The sequence below is a fragment of the Triticum dicoccoides genome, chromosome 5B (assembly GCF_002162155.2).
Source record: "Triticum dicoccoides isolate Atlit2015 ecotype Zavitan chromosome 5B, WEW_v2.0, whole genome shotgun sequence".
In the NCBI taxonomy this organism is placed as follows: domain Eukaryota; kingdom Viridiplantae; phylum Streptophyta; class Magnoliopsida; order Poales; family Poaceae; genus Triticum; species Triticum dicoccoides.
Window position 1 is genome coordinate 655970967 of NC_041389.1, and position 14036 is coordinate 655985002.

Consider the following 14036-nt stretch of genomic DNA (forward strand, 5'->3'; position numbering starts at 1 on the left):
TCTAAAGTGTCGTTAGATGGATGCACTGCCACTGCCATGCTGGAACACTAGATAGAAAGTGCGGCTTGCCGCACCCCGCACCCCTGCCGGGTGCGGTCATATCCAACCCAGCAACCATCCAACACAGTAGGTCACGCTTCAAATTTGATAGATTGACATCATACCAAAAGCAATGAAGAATTGCAGCATATAATAACCTTATTTACAATGCAGTGACATTATATCCAACTTGGTAGAACACGATTCATATTCAATTCAGGCTGTTACCTGAATAGCAAAGCACGATAGCAGCACCCACCCAGTCCACTACTGGTTACACAATATATATTCCACAGATTGAAGGAAATATAGACCATTGATTCCATCATTAGAATTTCTCAAAGAAAGTATAGGAGGAACTAAGCACTAATAGGAGTAATAGTTTGGTTAATTACATCACTTTGAACATGTCATAGAAAATGTCACATGATATACCAAAAGCAAATCCTAATGGTTTTCAAGAACATACACACACATAGATGGAATGGCAGAAGAACAACCCAAAAACCTGAAGGGCTGTGACATGTTATGTACGGCAAAAGAACTGAAAATCCTGAAGACATGGTATAAAAATATGACAAAACACCACCACATCAATGTCAAGCAAAAAGCAAAATTGTTTCTTAACAGAATATGATACTATATAAAATATCTATAATCAGATATAGTTAAAAAAAGTACTGGAGTATGCTACTGGAGTACTGAAAATCCTACATTTCATTCAAATCGGGGCCAAACCCCCACAAAAATCTCATCTTTTCTGCTAAGTACTTCGATCTGGACGTCTCAGCCAGCGGGGATCTCCTTGCTCTGGACGCACTTCCTCGCCGGCCTCTTCTCATCCTTGCTGGCTTCCTCGGTGCCCCACTTGGTTTTAGCCTTGCCGGCAGCGACAGGCTTGGACTTGGCCTCCCACTTTCACTTGAGGTCGAAGCCGTTGTCGTTGGGGGAGGCGAGCTCGCCTCCCACTTAAGCGCATGGCCCCCACCGTGCACCTTCTCCTTGGTCATCCACTTCCAATTACGGCCCCCGGGGAGGCCGTAGCTTAGGTGTACTTGCGGCAGGCCGGATGCGGCCCTCCGGGGAGCCGGCGGCCCGGGCAGAGAGGGCCGTGACCTAATCTTCTGGATAGACCGGTGTGCATACATGATTGTGCATGATAGAACTCACTTACAATTAAAGTACCTGTAACACAATCAGAATAAACTGTCGTAGAGCAATGTATCAAAATAAGGGGGAAATGCAAACTGATTAAAGGCTAAAGATACAGAATTATTCAAGGCTAAAACTGATTGAAGGCTACAATAGGAATAAAATGTTGCAAAGAAATGAACCAAAATAAGAGCAATGAAGTTCAGATAGCAGGACCACTGACTGGCACAGTGCACTGGTGAGAATGTGAGATAAAGGATAATAGAAATGATATGATTATTTTAGATGAGGAAGTGCACAAATGAATGCTTGTTGTTTAGTTAAACACATGCCTGGCAGTATCCTATATTTCTATTTACCTTCAGCCCTTACTTTTCTATATTTTCTCTTCAATCAATATAAAGTTTAAGCCTGATAGCATATTCTACCATCCAATTGGCTTGTTCAACTTGAATACTCCATATGCATTTGGGCCGGTTTTTCTATATACTGCTCGACTAAAACTATTGAACGATTCTATTCATACATGTCCCTTTTTTGTTCATACATGTGTACTGCTCGACTAACAATATTAAACGATTTTGCTAATACAGGTTTTCTTATTTCTTCATACAGGTTAAGAAAGAAAAAAGTGACATGTGTGCCTAATTATATCCTTGATATTTATTTAGATCGCCTGGGAGACCTATATTGGATGACAGAGAAGTATGCTACAGATAATTCAAGTAATTTTTATATCTTAGAAAATAAAGTGAGATGCATTTTATAAAAGGCTTTGAACTGTAGTTTTTCCTCCTTTTCTCAAGTAGACACAAAAGTTGAAAATATAGGACCAAATGTTGGATAAACACAGGACATACATGGTTCACAGAGTATGCAACTTTCCAGGCATTCCTTTAGTTAAGCCTCACTGCACCCTTGTTTTTACAAACATTCGAGGAGAGAATTTCTATTGGCAATCAATGCCCAGCAATGGTGGTACCAGTTAATGTAGCTGTAGGTAGAGATTATTTTCTCCAACTAAATCACCCAAACAACACCCTGTAGAACGGACTATATAATATCTAGAGCATTTGACAACACTCATATGAGTTAATAAAATTCTGGAGCATTTGACAACACCTGAATGAGTTAACAAAAATCTTCCTTCCTAGGCCACCATATAGAGAAAGGAAGGAACCTGTAACCTGTAGGTAGAGGTGCGAGCAGTAGCCCATGCTCCCAATGTCAATGCCAGGTACTGTATGCCTTTCTTTTCTTTCATATGAACTAAATTTCTGTTAAAACATTGGCAGTTCATATCAGTCTCCTACCTTAAAAAAGGGCAACCTGGTGCATGTAGCTCCCGCTTGCGCAGGGTCCAGGGAAGGGTCCGACCACTTTGGGTCTATAGTACGCAGCCTTTCCCTACATTTCTGTAAGAGGCTGTTTCCAGGACTTGAACCCATGACCTCATGGTCACAAGGCATTTACCACTGCGCCAAGGCTCCCCTTCATCAGTCTCCTACCTTGAAACAAAAAATTAAAATAGACGTCGAAGACATATTTCAGCAATCGGTACTCCATCGTAATAATAATAGGATGCACTTGCTAGCAAAATATGAACAACTCTTATTGATTTGCATTCTTATAGTTCCCCTATTCAAGATTTAAATAAATAAATATGATGGAAAACAGTATTACATGACAGGAAATAACTACATTTCTAATCCTGGAGAGGCAGAACCCAAATTCGCTCGGTCAAATCTGGGAAGATGGAGCTCACCGAGGGAGGTTATAGCCAAGGCAGTACTCAGTGCGCGCCGGGGTTGCGCCTGAATGCCGTCCAACCGGCGAGGAACCGCGTCGGAGTTGCGCCTTGCACCGTCCCGCCGACGAGCACGAACGCATCAAACAACCAAGTGACTCTATGCACGGAATACATGTCAAACAATATAAACAATCAGATATGCCATCACAACAGGCGAATAAACATCTAGTAAAAACAGAACAATGTAAGATCCACACTCACCTAAAATGAACCGGGGGATGCCTATATGTGCTCCATTCAAATGCTTAACGCTACACAGATCAGGATGGCAAGGAACAAATCAGGTAGAAATCAACTCACCCACATCACCAAACAAACAAAAGATATTTTCCCCGGTAACACGAACCTGCAGCCACAGCAGAAAAAGCCTCCTGGAAGTTGAATTTGGCATCGACCTGGACTGCGAGCTATGAGAAGGGCTGCTCGGAGATCACGTCTCCTCAGCGACATGTGCCATCTTAGGGAGTCTAAACACCTCTCTCCAGGTCATAGCTGACACCACTACAAACAAAAGGGAAAGGTTTCGATGAGTACAAGTAAAGGAAGAAAAGGCCAACAACAATTAAGTAAGTGAATAGTTGCCATACTTTGAGGATACTCCTATCAGAAAAAATGAAGCTAAATATGTAAATAAAAGTTTCAGACCTATCCTCTATGCAATTATCAGAGTTGTTATTTTTAGTAAGCACAGTATCATTGCTCTCAATTTTGCATATCTGCTTTTGCAGCTGTATCGACCATAAAACAACGATCCAAAAATTTACCATTAAAGACATTCCACATCACACGTCCATAAATCATGAATCGCACAAAAGAACGAAAAAGACGGGAGGGAGGTGGTATACCAGAATTGGAGAGGTTTCCGGCAAGGAAGTACAACTCTGTACAACGACAACTACACCTTTGGGATAGCTGTGCGGCACACAAAACAGGCTCCTGTCACAGAATTGAGCGCCATGGAGAGGAGAGGTGGCCAGTAGTGCGACAATGAGAGAACACCTACAACAATTGGCGAGTGAGCATAGGCCTAAAATTCATGTAGTTGCATTCTGCAAGACCTAGGTTGTTATTAGAAACTCATAAAGTGATAGGCCTGACAAATAGATGATCTATGAAGAGCAAGAGCGTGTAGAAAGCATCTGATCAATATATATAGGAAAAAGCACCTACAAACCGGTGCCATGTCAAATTTTAAACTTGTTCAGAATAAGAATTCATGTGCCTAACAAAAAGATGCAAGTATTTAGAACCATTGACAGAGCTGCTAGTCTATTTAGTCACAGAAATCAGCACATATGTAAACAGCATATCTAGATTTAGGAACACTACAAACACACGAAGCATAGACCGATAATATCTAATAGTCTGTAAATCATACTTGCTATGGTGTTATCTTTAAGAGATGCATGTGATCTAATTGAGAAAAACACCTTGTGTGGCCATTCTGCTTGTGTGACCACCCCTGCTCCTCCCGTTTCTTATTTCTGGAAACCATAATTGCAATTCAATATTTGGAAACTCAGATCATTACACCCTTGCCTCGGTTATTGTTGAATCATAGGAGCACAGTAGAAAGAAACAATAAATAAAACAAGCAAAGGAACAAAATAACCAACATTCCATGCACAAAGGTGAAAGGACCAACAATCATAGGCCCTACAAAGATCCAGAAAAGGAACAAAAGGCATATATCTAGCAACAACAACAACAACAACAAAGCCTTTAGTCCCAAGCAAGTTGGGGTAGGCTAGAGGTGAAACCCATAAGATCTCGCAACCAACTCATGGCTCTGGCACATGGATAGCAAGCTTCCATGCACCCCTGTCCATAGCTAGCTCTTCGGTGATACCCCAATCCTTCAGGTCTCTCTTAACGGACTCCTCCCATGTCAAATTCGGTCTACCCCGCCCTCTCTTGACATTCTCCGCACGCTTTAGCCATCCGCTATGCACTGGAGCTTCTGGAGGCCTGCGCTGGATATGCCCAAACCATCTCAGACGATGTTGGACAAGCTTCTCTTCAATTGGTGCTACCCCAACTCTATCTCGTATATCATCATTCCGGACTCGATCCTTCCTCGTGTGGCCACACATCCATCTCAACATACGCATCTCCGCCACACCTAACTGTTGAACATGTCGCCTTTTAGTCGGCCAACACTCAGCGCCATACAACAAGCAGTGAAGGAAGGAAACGACAAACATCCAATGCACAAAGACAAAAATACTTTTGGCCTTTAACAGAAAGGACATGATCTACAAGCAGAACAGAGCGAGGCAAAAAATGCATACTGCCATACAATCCTACACCTAGGTCTGGAAAGAAGAGGAGGGGAAAGGAGGAGAAGAGGGGTTGACCTGCAGATCCGTGAACGAAGATGGACGAGGCTGCTAATAGATGATGTGCACGCACATATCGAAGGAGTCACCGACCAGGGGATTGACCCGAAGGTCATGAATCGTGGACCAATCTGCATGAAAAGAAGATGAAAAAATAAAGATTAGCAACAGCCAATAACCAAAACGGAACAAAATAGTGACATACCTACGGATCGACGAGTGCAGCAGAGGCACGTCGTTTGCCCTGTTGAAAGAGAGAACATTTGCATTCGTCAACAAAATGTTAGAAGTTAAGAATAACTTGGTAACAACTTTGATTCAGATTTAACAACCTGACCAACTTGATTCATGAAGTCTGTAACGACGGGGCGAGTACCAATACCCGCAGACCAAATAGCCATTCCATACGGCACCAATGTTTCTACACCATATGATTTGCACTTCACCGTAATTGAATCATCGGAGACCTTTATCACTCTGAATCCTGTACTCAACTTGATGCCATCTCTTTGGAACTTTGATTCAGCAAACACAGCTATCCTTTGGTCAAACCTACATGTTGAAATAGATATATCATCTCACAATAAACATGGAGAAAAGAGAAGATGTACTGACGCTACAAACAAAGGCATGGATATTGAAACAGTGGGGAAACTTTTCCCTTGTCAAATCAAGCAACCAATTCCCCAATAAAATCACAATATCTACAGTAAGCGTGATTATTTCATAGCAGTTAGGAACATTCATTTTAAAAAGAAAAGGAAGCAGAGGAATAACAGGGAAGAAACCGCCACAATCAAAAAATTACTAACAAGATTTGGTAAGAATTAATCCTACACTGGCATTGCTTGGGGTAAAGTGGTTTTGGTCTATCTATCCTGGTAAGGAATCGGTGACTGGGATATAATTCCCACTTCTAGTGACTAAATTGTTTTCCTGAACATGGGAAATATCCCAAATTGTTTTCCCTGTCACCTGGCTATTTCCCATGTTCAGGAAAATTTCCCATGCTCCTCTTCACTGATGTTAGGAATTGACGCCCTTTCAAAGCAGTCTATCAAGCTCTTCCGAATCTTTTGGGCATCCTCCACTTCCTGGCTTTTACAATGTAAGGCTGTAAGTACAAGATGTGGCTAACAGTCCCATGAATGTAAACTCCCTAATACTTTACAGCACGATATATCTGAAGATGTTGCTGAATATTAATTAAACAGAATAACTTACATCTGAGGACTGAAACATGAGAGAGAGCAGAACAGTAAAGAGACGACACAATGCTGCACAAGATTTTTACCTTCAGAAAGTGGCAATGCTCCATCACGCCAGGAGTGTTAAATGTATTGACAGCAGCTCCAAGAGCGACAACCAAGTAATCATAATCAAGCATGAAATCGCCATTCCCATCCAAATTAGTGCCGACGGCAGAGCGGCAGTGGACGGCTTTCTTCGTCAGATTGATCTTCAAGCACTCTGCTTCATAATACGCGACATCCTTCCCATTCTGCAAAAAAATAAGAACAAGAGAAGCAGCCAGCCACTGTGTTAGTCCACAGCTCTGCATAACAGCAACCACAAGAGCATCAGATCGATGGCCAAACCAATCAACCGAGTACCTTCTCGAACATCCTCTGTATCGGCTCGACGGCGCTGCGCGCCTCCACGGTGCCGCAGGTGACGCTGGGGAGCAGCGGCGTGAACGCGAAGCAGTTGCGGGGCGAGATGACCTTCACCTCGTAGCGGGAGGAGTCGAGGTTCTTGAGGAAGGAGGTGCCAGCCCAGCCTGTGCCGAGAACCACCCCTTCTTCTTCATGAGAGAGGCAGCAGGGAAACGAGCGCAGGAGAGGAGGGGCTAGGAGATCGAGCGCGGGATTGAGTGGACGGCAGGAATCCACCGCCGCCACGGACGCCATCGCCGGCGCTGCTGATCCGCCGCCCTCCTCCGTGGCCGCTGCCGCCGTCGCCGTGGTTGGTGGGAGCCGCCTAGGCGTGCGGGGCCACGCGGTGGCGTGTTGGGGGAGGAAGAATGCGGGCACGGGAGCCGCCGCCGCCGTCGCCGGATGAGGAGCGAGCGAGTGAGGGAGGAAGCTGCGTGGGAGGGAGGGAGGGAGGCGGCTGCAGGAGCGAGCGAGGGAGGAGGCGGCTAGGTCTCCGTCAAAAGAGAGGCCCCCTTTTATACCTCCACTACGCGAAATTACCGAAATGCCCTGATGGGGGCACGGTATTTACATTATGTTGCCATTGGAATTTTATCCGACGGCTCACAGCAATCTGGTAAATATCCGACGCCTCACGTGAGCCAAGCCCGAGATCCGACGGCAGGAATCGCATCAGGAAAACGATCGGACGGTCCAGAATCCAAACGCACGGGAGAGCTCCATTTTGCTCCGGACTCTAACAAGGGGATACATAATCGGCACCTACATCAGATCATGACAAAGCGAGAAAAAATGTTCTTGCATGATTGCACCACTATTATACTAAAAGAACATAGCACATAGGAAGATTTTTTTTCAAAACTATGACGTATTTTGTAGCAATTTCGGAAACTATAGCACATAATGAAAAAATGCAAAACTATGACCCTGTCGGCCACGTGCAGGCCGAAAAGGTAGTTTTCGGCCAACTGTTGGCCGAAGTAGGGTTTTCGGCCTTGCCATGGCCGAAAAGTGGTTGAGCTGGCCGAAATGGCTGTTTTCGGCTGTTGTTTGGCCCAAAAGGTCTTTTTGGTCAAATGTAGGCCGAAAAGTACTTTTTGGTCTACACTAGGCCGAAAAGTACATTTTGGTCTAGTGTAGGCCGAAAAGTCCCTTAGGCCCACCTTTCCGTTATCTGTTGGGAAAGACTTCTGCATCCTCGAAGGGCAATAGTTCTGCATCGACGGATGGCAAAAGGACCACATCGTCGAAGGGCAAGAGGGTTGCATCAACGAAGGGGTTGGCGGGAAAATATATTGGCCAACAGTTAACGAAAAAAGGTGGTCCAAGGGACTTTTCGGCCTAAACTTGACCAAAAAGTACTTTTCGGCCTACGATTGACCAACAAGTACTTTTCGGCCTACACTAGGCCAAAAAGTCCTTTTCGGCCAAAGGGTGGCCGAAAACACCCCTCTTCGGCCAGCTTTGCACCTTTTCGGCCAAGGCATGGCCGAAAACCCTATTTTGGCCTAGAGGTGGCCGAAAACACCCTTTTCGGCCAACACCTGGCCGACAGGGTGCTAGACTTGATATTTCTCCAAAGCATGCTGTAGTTTCCGAATTTGCTTCAAATAACGTGATAGTTTTGAAAAAAAATCACATAGGAACATCAAACATAGCACATAGGAACATCAATGCCACTGTTCTACATTATTAAATTTTTACTTAGAGAAGAAGTGGTATAAAGAAATAAAAATATGACTAAATTGCACCTAATTCTTAAATATCTCTCTGGCTTAGACAAAATGGGTTGTAAGAATGCAAGCATGACAAGAAGAGTAGTTAAGTGCTAAAATTCTACACTACAGCTTTAACACAACATTAATATCCATTATAAGCTAGCGATGTTGGCATACGGGCACTTGCAAAATGATGTAATTTATCAAATAAATAAAATATACAACATGCAATGGGACTTGCATTATTATCACATGCATTGGCAGTGTGCAGACGTTGCTATGTGTCTAGCTGCCGCCTCCTCCTTCCTCAACAAAAAAGTTAGGGTTTTTGCCTCCCGCCATCGCCGCCGCAGGTCCGCCTGCTCTCCGGTACCCCTAGGGCCATGGGGACGTGGTGGATCTCGGCAAGGGCCGGCGGGAGGGCTCCGTTTTTAATCGTTTCTTTCAGTTTTGCTAGGGTTTGTGTCCTGCTCAGGAAGACGAGACGGTGGCGACTCCCTGAAGATGGAATAAAGGTCTCCCCGCCTAGTCCCCGTTCCGGCGGCGCGTCTAGCACCGTTGGTGGGCGTGTGGAGGTGTGTCTCCGGCGGATCTATCTTTGGTGGATTTGTTTGGATCTCGTCGTTGTTCGTCTATGTTCGCGTGTCTTCGGATTGGATCTTTCTGATCTCGTTATTCTTCATCTGCGGCGTTTGCTGTTCTGGTGCGCTGGTCCTACGGGGCCTTAGCACGACGACTTCCCGACTGTCTACTACAACAAGTTGTGCCCGACTCCGGCGATGGAGGGGCGATGACTGTCGTGGTTCTAAGTCTGACAGTAGTGTAGGGGGGTACTAATGGAGAGGCAAGATCCTATCTATGGAGTAGTTGTATACACAAGAGATTTACGAGTTCAGGCCCTTCTCGGAGGAAGTAACAGCCCTACGTCTCGGAGCCCGGAGGCGGTCGACTGGATTATATGCGTATGAGTTACAGGGGTGCAAACCCTTTACACTGAGGAGGGGGGTGGCTTATATAGTGTCCGCCAGACCCCTCCGGCCCTCAGTTATGCAGGGTTTAAGATACATTAAGGTTGGGCGTTACTGGTAACGCTACACTTAAAGTGCTATGATGACCATAAAAGCTACTTAATGACCGACCGTTTGTACATAGAGTGACTTTAGATCTCCTGGGCGTCGAGTGGTTGGCTTCATGGTCGAGTGGTTGGCTTCATGGTCAAGTGTCTTCGAGTCTGTCGAGTGTAATACTTCTGAGTCGATTGACAGGTGGTTTCTTCTAGGGATGTCCTTGGGTAGGGTAGTTAGGACAGGTCCATGACCCTACCCTAGGTACATAGCTTCATCATTAGCCTCCGAATGGATCGAGGTTTGAGTGGGGAAGGAGTTGAGAACTCTTCTGACCCATTTCTCATGCTATGAGTATGTCTTGTTCTGGATCAACGAACCTTAGGTGACGGCACCAACTTCTTTTTCAGTCGCCTTAATCCATTCTTTGTATCCGTCGAGTGAAGTTTTTACTTGAGAAACTCCGAGTGACGATGTGGAGGGGATCCTCCTTCTGACAAGTTGTTCTGCTGTCCGCGGATTTTGTGGGATTCGAATTTTGGGACGCGCGCGGGACAGAGCGAGGCCGCAGTAATCGGATGGGATAAGGCAGGGACGCCTCAATCTCCATGCCACCTTTTTCGCCACGTATCGCGTGCGCGACTGTTGCGGGATTTGACAGGATCGCCCGGGCCTACATGTCAGCCACTCGGAAGCATCCTTATATAAGATGCCGGACGGGGGTTTTTGAACAGTGCGCCCTCATCCCCCCCTCTCTTCTCCAGACTCCTCCGCCGCGTCCGCTTCTGCCTCAGCGCCGCTACTCCGTGCATGCCTCGCCGGCGATGATGGTGGAGGAGAAGACGGCGGCCCTGGAGCGGGCGAAGAAAGCGACGGCGAAGGCGAAGGGGAGGGGAACCAGTCGGAGCGGATCTTCATCGAGGACCGGCCTGCCGCCGGGCTGGATCTAAGGCGACTGGATCCGCTCGACAATTAGTCAAGCGGATCTCGATGACCTGGCTGATGGAGGGCTGATCCCCCATGGATCGGCACGGCTTCCAGGGAGGGAGTCGGAGCCGCAACCTCAGGAGGGTGAGTGCGTTCTCTTTGCCACCCACGTCGACCGTGGGTTTTCTTTGCCACCCCACCCTTTCTTTCAGGGATTTCTGAATTTCTTTGGGGCACAACTCCACCACTTCACACCCAACACCATCGTGTACCTTGCTACTTATGTGTCTTTGTGCGAGAACTTCTTGGGTTGCCGGCCTCATTGGGGTCTTTTCAAGCACATCTTCACCTATCGCCCCCAGACGATGAAGAAGGCCAATCCGAGTGACGAGAGAACACGCGTGATTCAGATGTGTGGGGGTCTTGGGGTTCAGTTGAGAGGAAAGAGCTCCTTCCAGACCATGATTTTTCCTGACTATGTCCGTGGATGGCAGTCGACTTGGTTCTACTGCAAAGACCAGCCGACGCCAGGGCAATCGACTGGGCTCCCTCCCTTTTCCGTGGAACGAGTGAGGAAGCCCTCCTCTTTGAAGGTGGTCCCGGAAGAGAAGGCGCAGGTAAAGGTGCTGGTCGAGCGTGTCGTGCAGCTCATCCGCGACGGGGTGACTGGCATGGACCTCTTGGAGGTCTTCCTCCGACGACGCATCCAGCCGCTCCAAGCTCGAGATCATCCAATGTGGTTGTATTCTGGCACTGAGGACACCACTCGGATCCATCCGGAGGAGATTGACGATGCCACGCTGGAGCGGTGGATGGCGAGCATCACAGGGAACAAAGACAACCCCCGCGGAGCCAGGAGGATAGTTCCACTCGACCAATCATACGTAGACAAGGTCTGGTTCTGCATTTCCGACTGTGATTCTGCTTTCTCCATTCTGCTTGCTTAAAATCAGTCGACTGACTTTTGTCTTGTTTGTTGTCTTCTAGGCCACGACTGAGATGTACTCGATGCCCAACGGGGCGCAAGAACAAGCTGAGGAGGGAGAGGCGAGTGGAGGTGAAAGCGAGGAGGAGGAGTGGCAATCTGAAGGTGGAGGGGAAGAGGATGACGACGGCTCCAGCGAGGAGGAGGAGGAAATGGAAGTTGATCCTCCTCACATGGAAAGGCGATCCAAGCTTGCCCACGACCCCGCGGGTGAGCGTGGCAAAGCGGTCGCGCCTGTTGTGCAGTCGTCCAAGCGCCCTCGGGCGGCTTCTCCATCGCCGACTGAGAAAGCGCCGAAGCAGCCGAAGCCGTCAAAGCCACCGAAGGCCTTTCCCAAGACGAGAATGGCCATTCCCACTATCTCCGGGTAACAGCAGATCTTGTGTTTCCTTGTTTAGCTCGGATGAACTTCCGATCGACTCATTGACTAACCGACTGATTTCTGAAATCTACAGTGCTGCTACCTCCGAGATCTCCGCCAAGAACGACGACCAGGAAATGGAAGACGCTGCCACCTCCAACCCCGGTATGCTCTCTTGCATTTTTCACTTTTGGTCGATTGGATTTCCTTTCTGACTCTAGATTTGTCCTGCAGCTCCTCATCATGTCATTGATCTCCCTGATGATGACGACAAGGTGCAACTGAAGGCGAGGAAGAATAGAAAGGCGCCGGCTGGCAAGGACACTCGGACTACAACAGTACCTGAGGTACTGGTTCAACAAGGTGGCGATGTCACTCGGCATTCTGTGACCTTCGCTGTGCCGCTGACGAGTGCCCGGCCTTCGTCGTCGACTGCTGATCCGCCCTCCCTTTTCGCCACACACCACGTCCCAGAGGACCAAGCGGGTGCTGCTAAGGAGGCTATACGCCAGGCGGGGATTATGATGGAGCAGGTGAAGGCGATCCGGGAAGCTAGCCAAGCGGCTTATGATGCGAGCTCAGCTCTTCAAAGCAATGTCCAGGTTAGTCGATCACCGCCTGTTCTGTTAGGATATGCTATCTGAAGGCTTTCTTTCCGAAGATCTTTGAATCTGTACACCCACTGGGTGCGTCGATTGATTTTTTGAACTGGTGGGGGCACACTGAGTGCACCCACTGGGTGTAGTCCCCAAGACTATGGTCGACCACTGGCAGTCGATCGTAGTCTTTGTATTTTGAATTTCCTCATTCCAACTTCTTTAGTCGGTCTGGTCGGACCATGTCGAATGGAACAAACCGGTGGGGGCACACTGAGTGCACTCACTGGGTGTAGTCCCCGAGACTACGGTGGACTGCTAGCAGTCGACTGTAGTCTGAAGAACTTTCTTCTTCTTTTTTTGGTAGATCATGATGAGACCATGACTGACTGCTGGCAGTTAGCTATGGTTTTGGAACCACAATCTCTTTGTTCCTTTCAGTCGACTGATCGGATCAAGTCGATAAAACTAGTGGGGGCACGCTGAGTGCACCCACTGGGTGTAGTCCCTGAGACTACTGTTGAATATTTTGATTCGACTGTAGTCTTGGAAATGTTACGGTTTTTCTCTTAGTTACTCAGAAGCAAACCTCTCTTTGATAACTGTCAACTGATTCTTCGCAGAAATCTTGCGAGCTTGTCGCCCGCTATACTGAATTGGAAAACAAACATATCCAGCTCGACCTTGACTTGAAGCTTGTTCAGGAGAACTTCCAGAAGGCAAAGGACGAAGAAAAAGGTATGATTGGTGAGAACTTGACGAATATTTTTATCCTTTTGCCCATTCTTGATTCTGATCTCATTGTCATTTTGTAGATAAAACGAAGGAGGCTCTGAAGAAGAAGGACCAGGAACTTGCTGAGGCACAGAAGGCGGCTTCGGACAAAATGAAGCTTGCGGAAGAGAAGCTGGCTTCAGTCGGCAAACTTGAAGAGGAGAACGCCAACCTGAAAGCTGCTCTCGACACGGCCAACAAGGAAGTCAGCCGTCTGAAGAATGACAAGATTGCTCTGAGTGACAAGGCTAGTGAACTGGTGGGGAAGAAGAACGATTTGGAGGCTTATCTGGGAGGGCTTGCCAAGAAGCTATTCATCATGCTTGAGGGTAATCTCTCCTGCCGACTGACTTGTAGTCATTGACTTATCATAGAACTGTTGGCTTATCTTTGAGTTGTGTTTACAGAATTCTGCCAAAACTTCGAGGAAGAGACCAGTCGAGTGGAGACAGGCCTGGATCCCATCAACTCTCCTGTGAAGGATGAAACTGCCATGAACGTGCTCTGACTGGAGTCTCGTGTCGCTGGTGTGGTTGACTATCTTGCTCGACTGAAGGTTGCGGCGTCACAAATCGACACGACACTCTGGCCAAGGGAGACGCTTCAGAATGACCTC

At 47.2% G+C, this 14036-nt stretch overlaps 1 protein-coding gene across 5 annotated transcripts; it reads right to left on the reverse strand.

Annotated features, from left to right (window-relative positions):
- Window positions 1–580: 580 nt before the first annotated feature.
- Window positions 581–7730, reverse strand: LOC119312381 (external alternative NAD(P)H-ubiquinone oxidoreductase B1, mitochondrial-like). 5 transcript variants are annotated; one of them, XM_037588114.1, is made up of 13 exons: window positions 6954–7730; window positions 6635–6841; window positions 6316–6434; window positions 5673–5892; window positions 5546–5584; window positions 5359–5471; window positions 4432–4485; window positions 3847–4000; window positions 3348–3502; window positions 3203–3252; window positions 2957–3098; window positions 2379–2468; window positions 581–1224 (listed from the first exon to the last, which is right to left on the reverse strand). In XM_037588114.1, the coding sequence occupies exons 1-3, from the start codon at window positions 7248–7250 to the stop codon at window positions 6333–6335; spliced, it is 606 nt and encodes a 201-aa protein (XP_037444011.1). In that variant the 5' UTR covers window positions 7251–7730; the 3' UTR covers window positions 581–1224; window positions 2379–2468; window positions 2957–3098; window positions 3203–3252; window positions 3348–3502; window positions 3847–4000; window positions 4432–4485; window positions 5359–5471; window positions 5546–5584; window positions 5673–5892; window positions 6316–6332. The 5 variants fall into 5 exon arrangements, with proteins under 5 accessions (XP_037444011.1, XP_037444012.1, XP_037444010.1 ...); XM_037588115.1 differs by having other exon boundaries at window positions 2372–2468; XM_037588113.1 differs by having other exon boundaries at window positions 2314–2468.
- Window positions 7731–14036: the final 6306 nt, after the last annotated feature.

Coding starts and splice junctions, on each gene's coding strand:
- LOC119312381 (XM_037588112.1), bottom strand. CDS start 7,250: ATGGCGTCCGTGGCGGCGGTGGATTCCTGCCGTCCACTCAATCCCGCG. Junction 6,842..6,953: donor TACAGAGGATGTTCGAGAAG/GTACTCGGTTGA, acceptor ATTTTTTTGCAG/AATGGGAAGGATGTCGCGTA. Junction 6,435..6,634: donor AGCATTGCCACTTTCTGAAG/GTAAAAATCTTG, acceptor TGTAAAAGCCAG/GAAGTGGAGGATGCCCAAAA.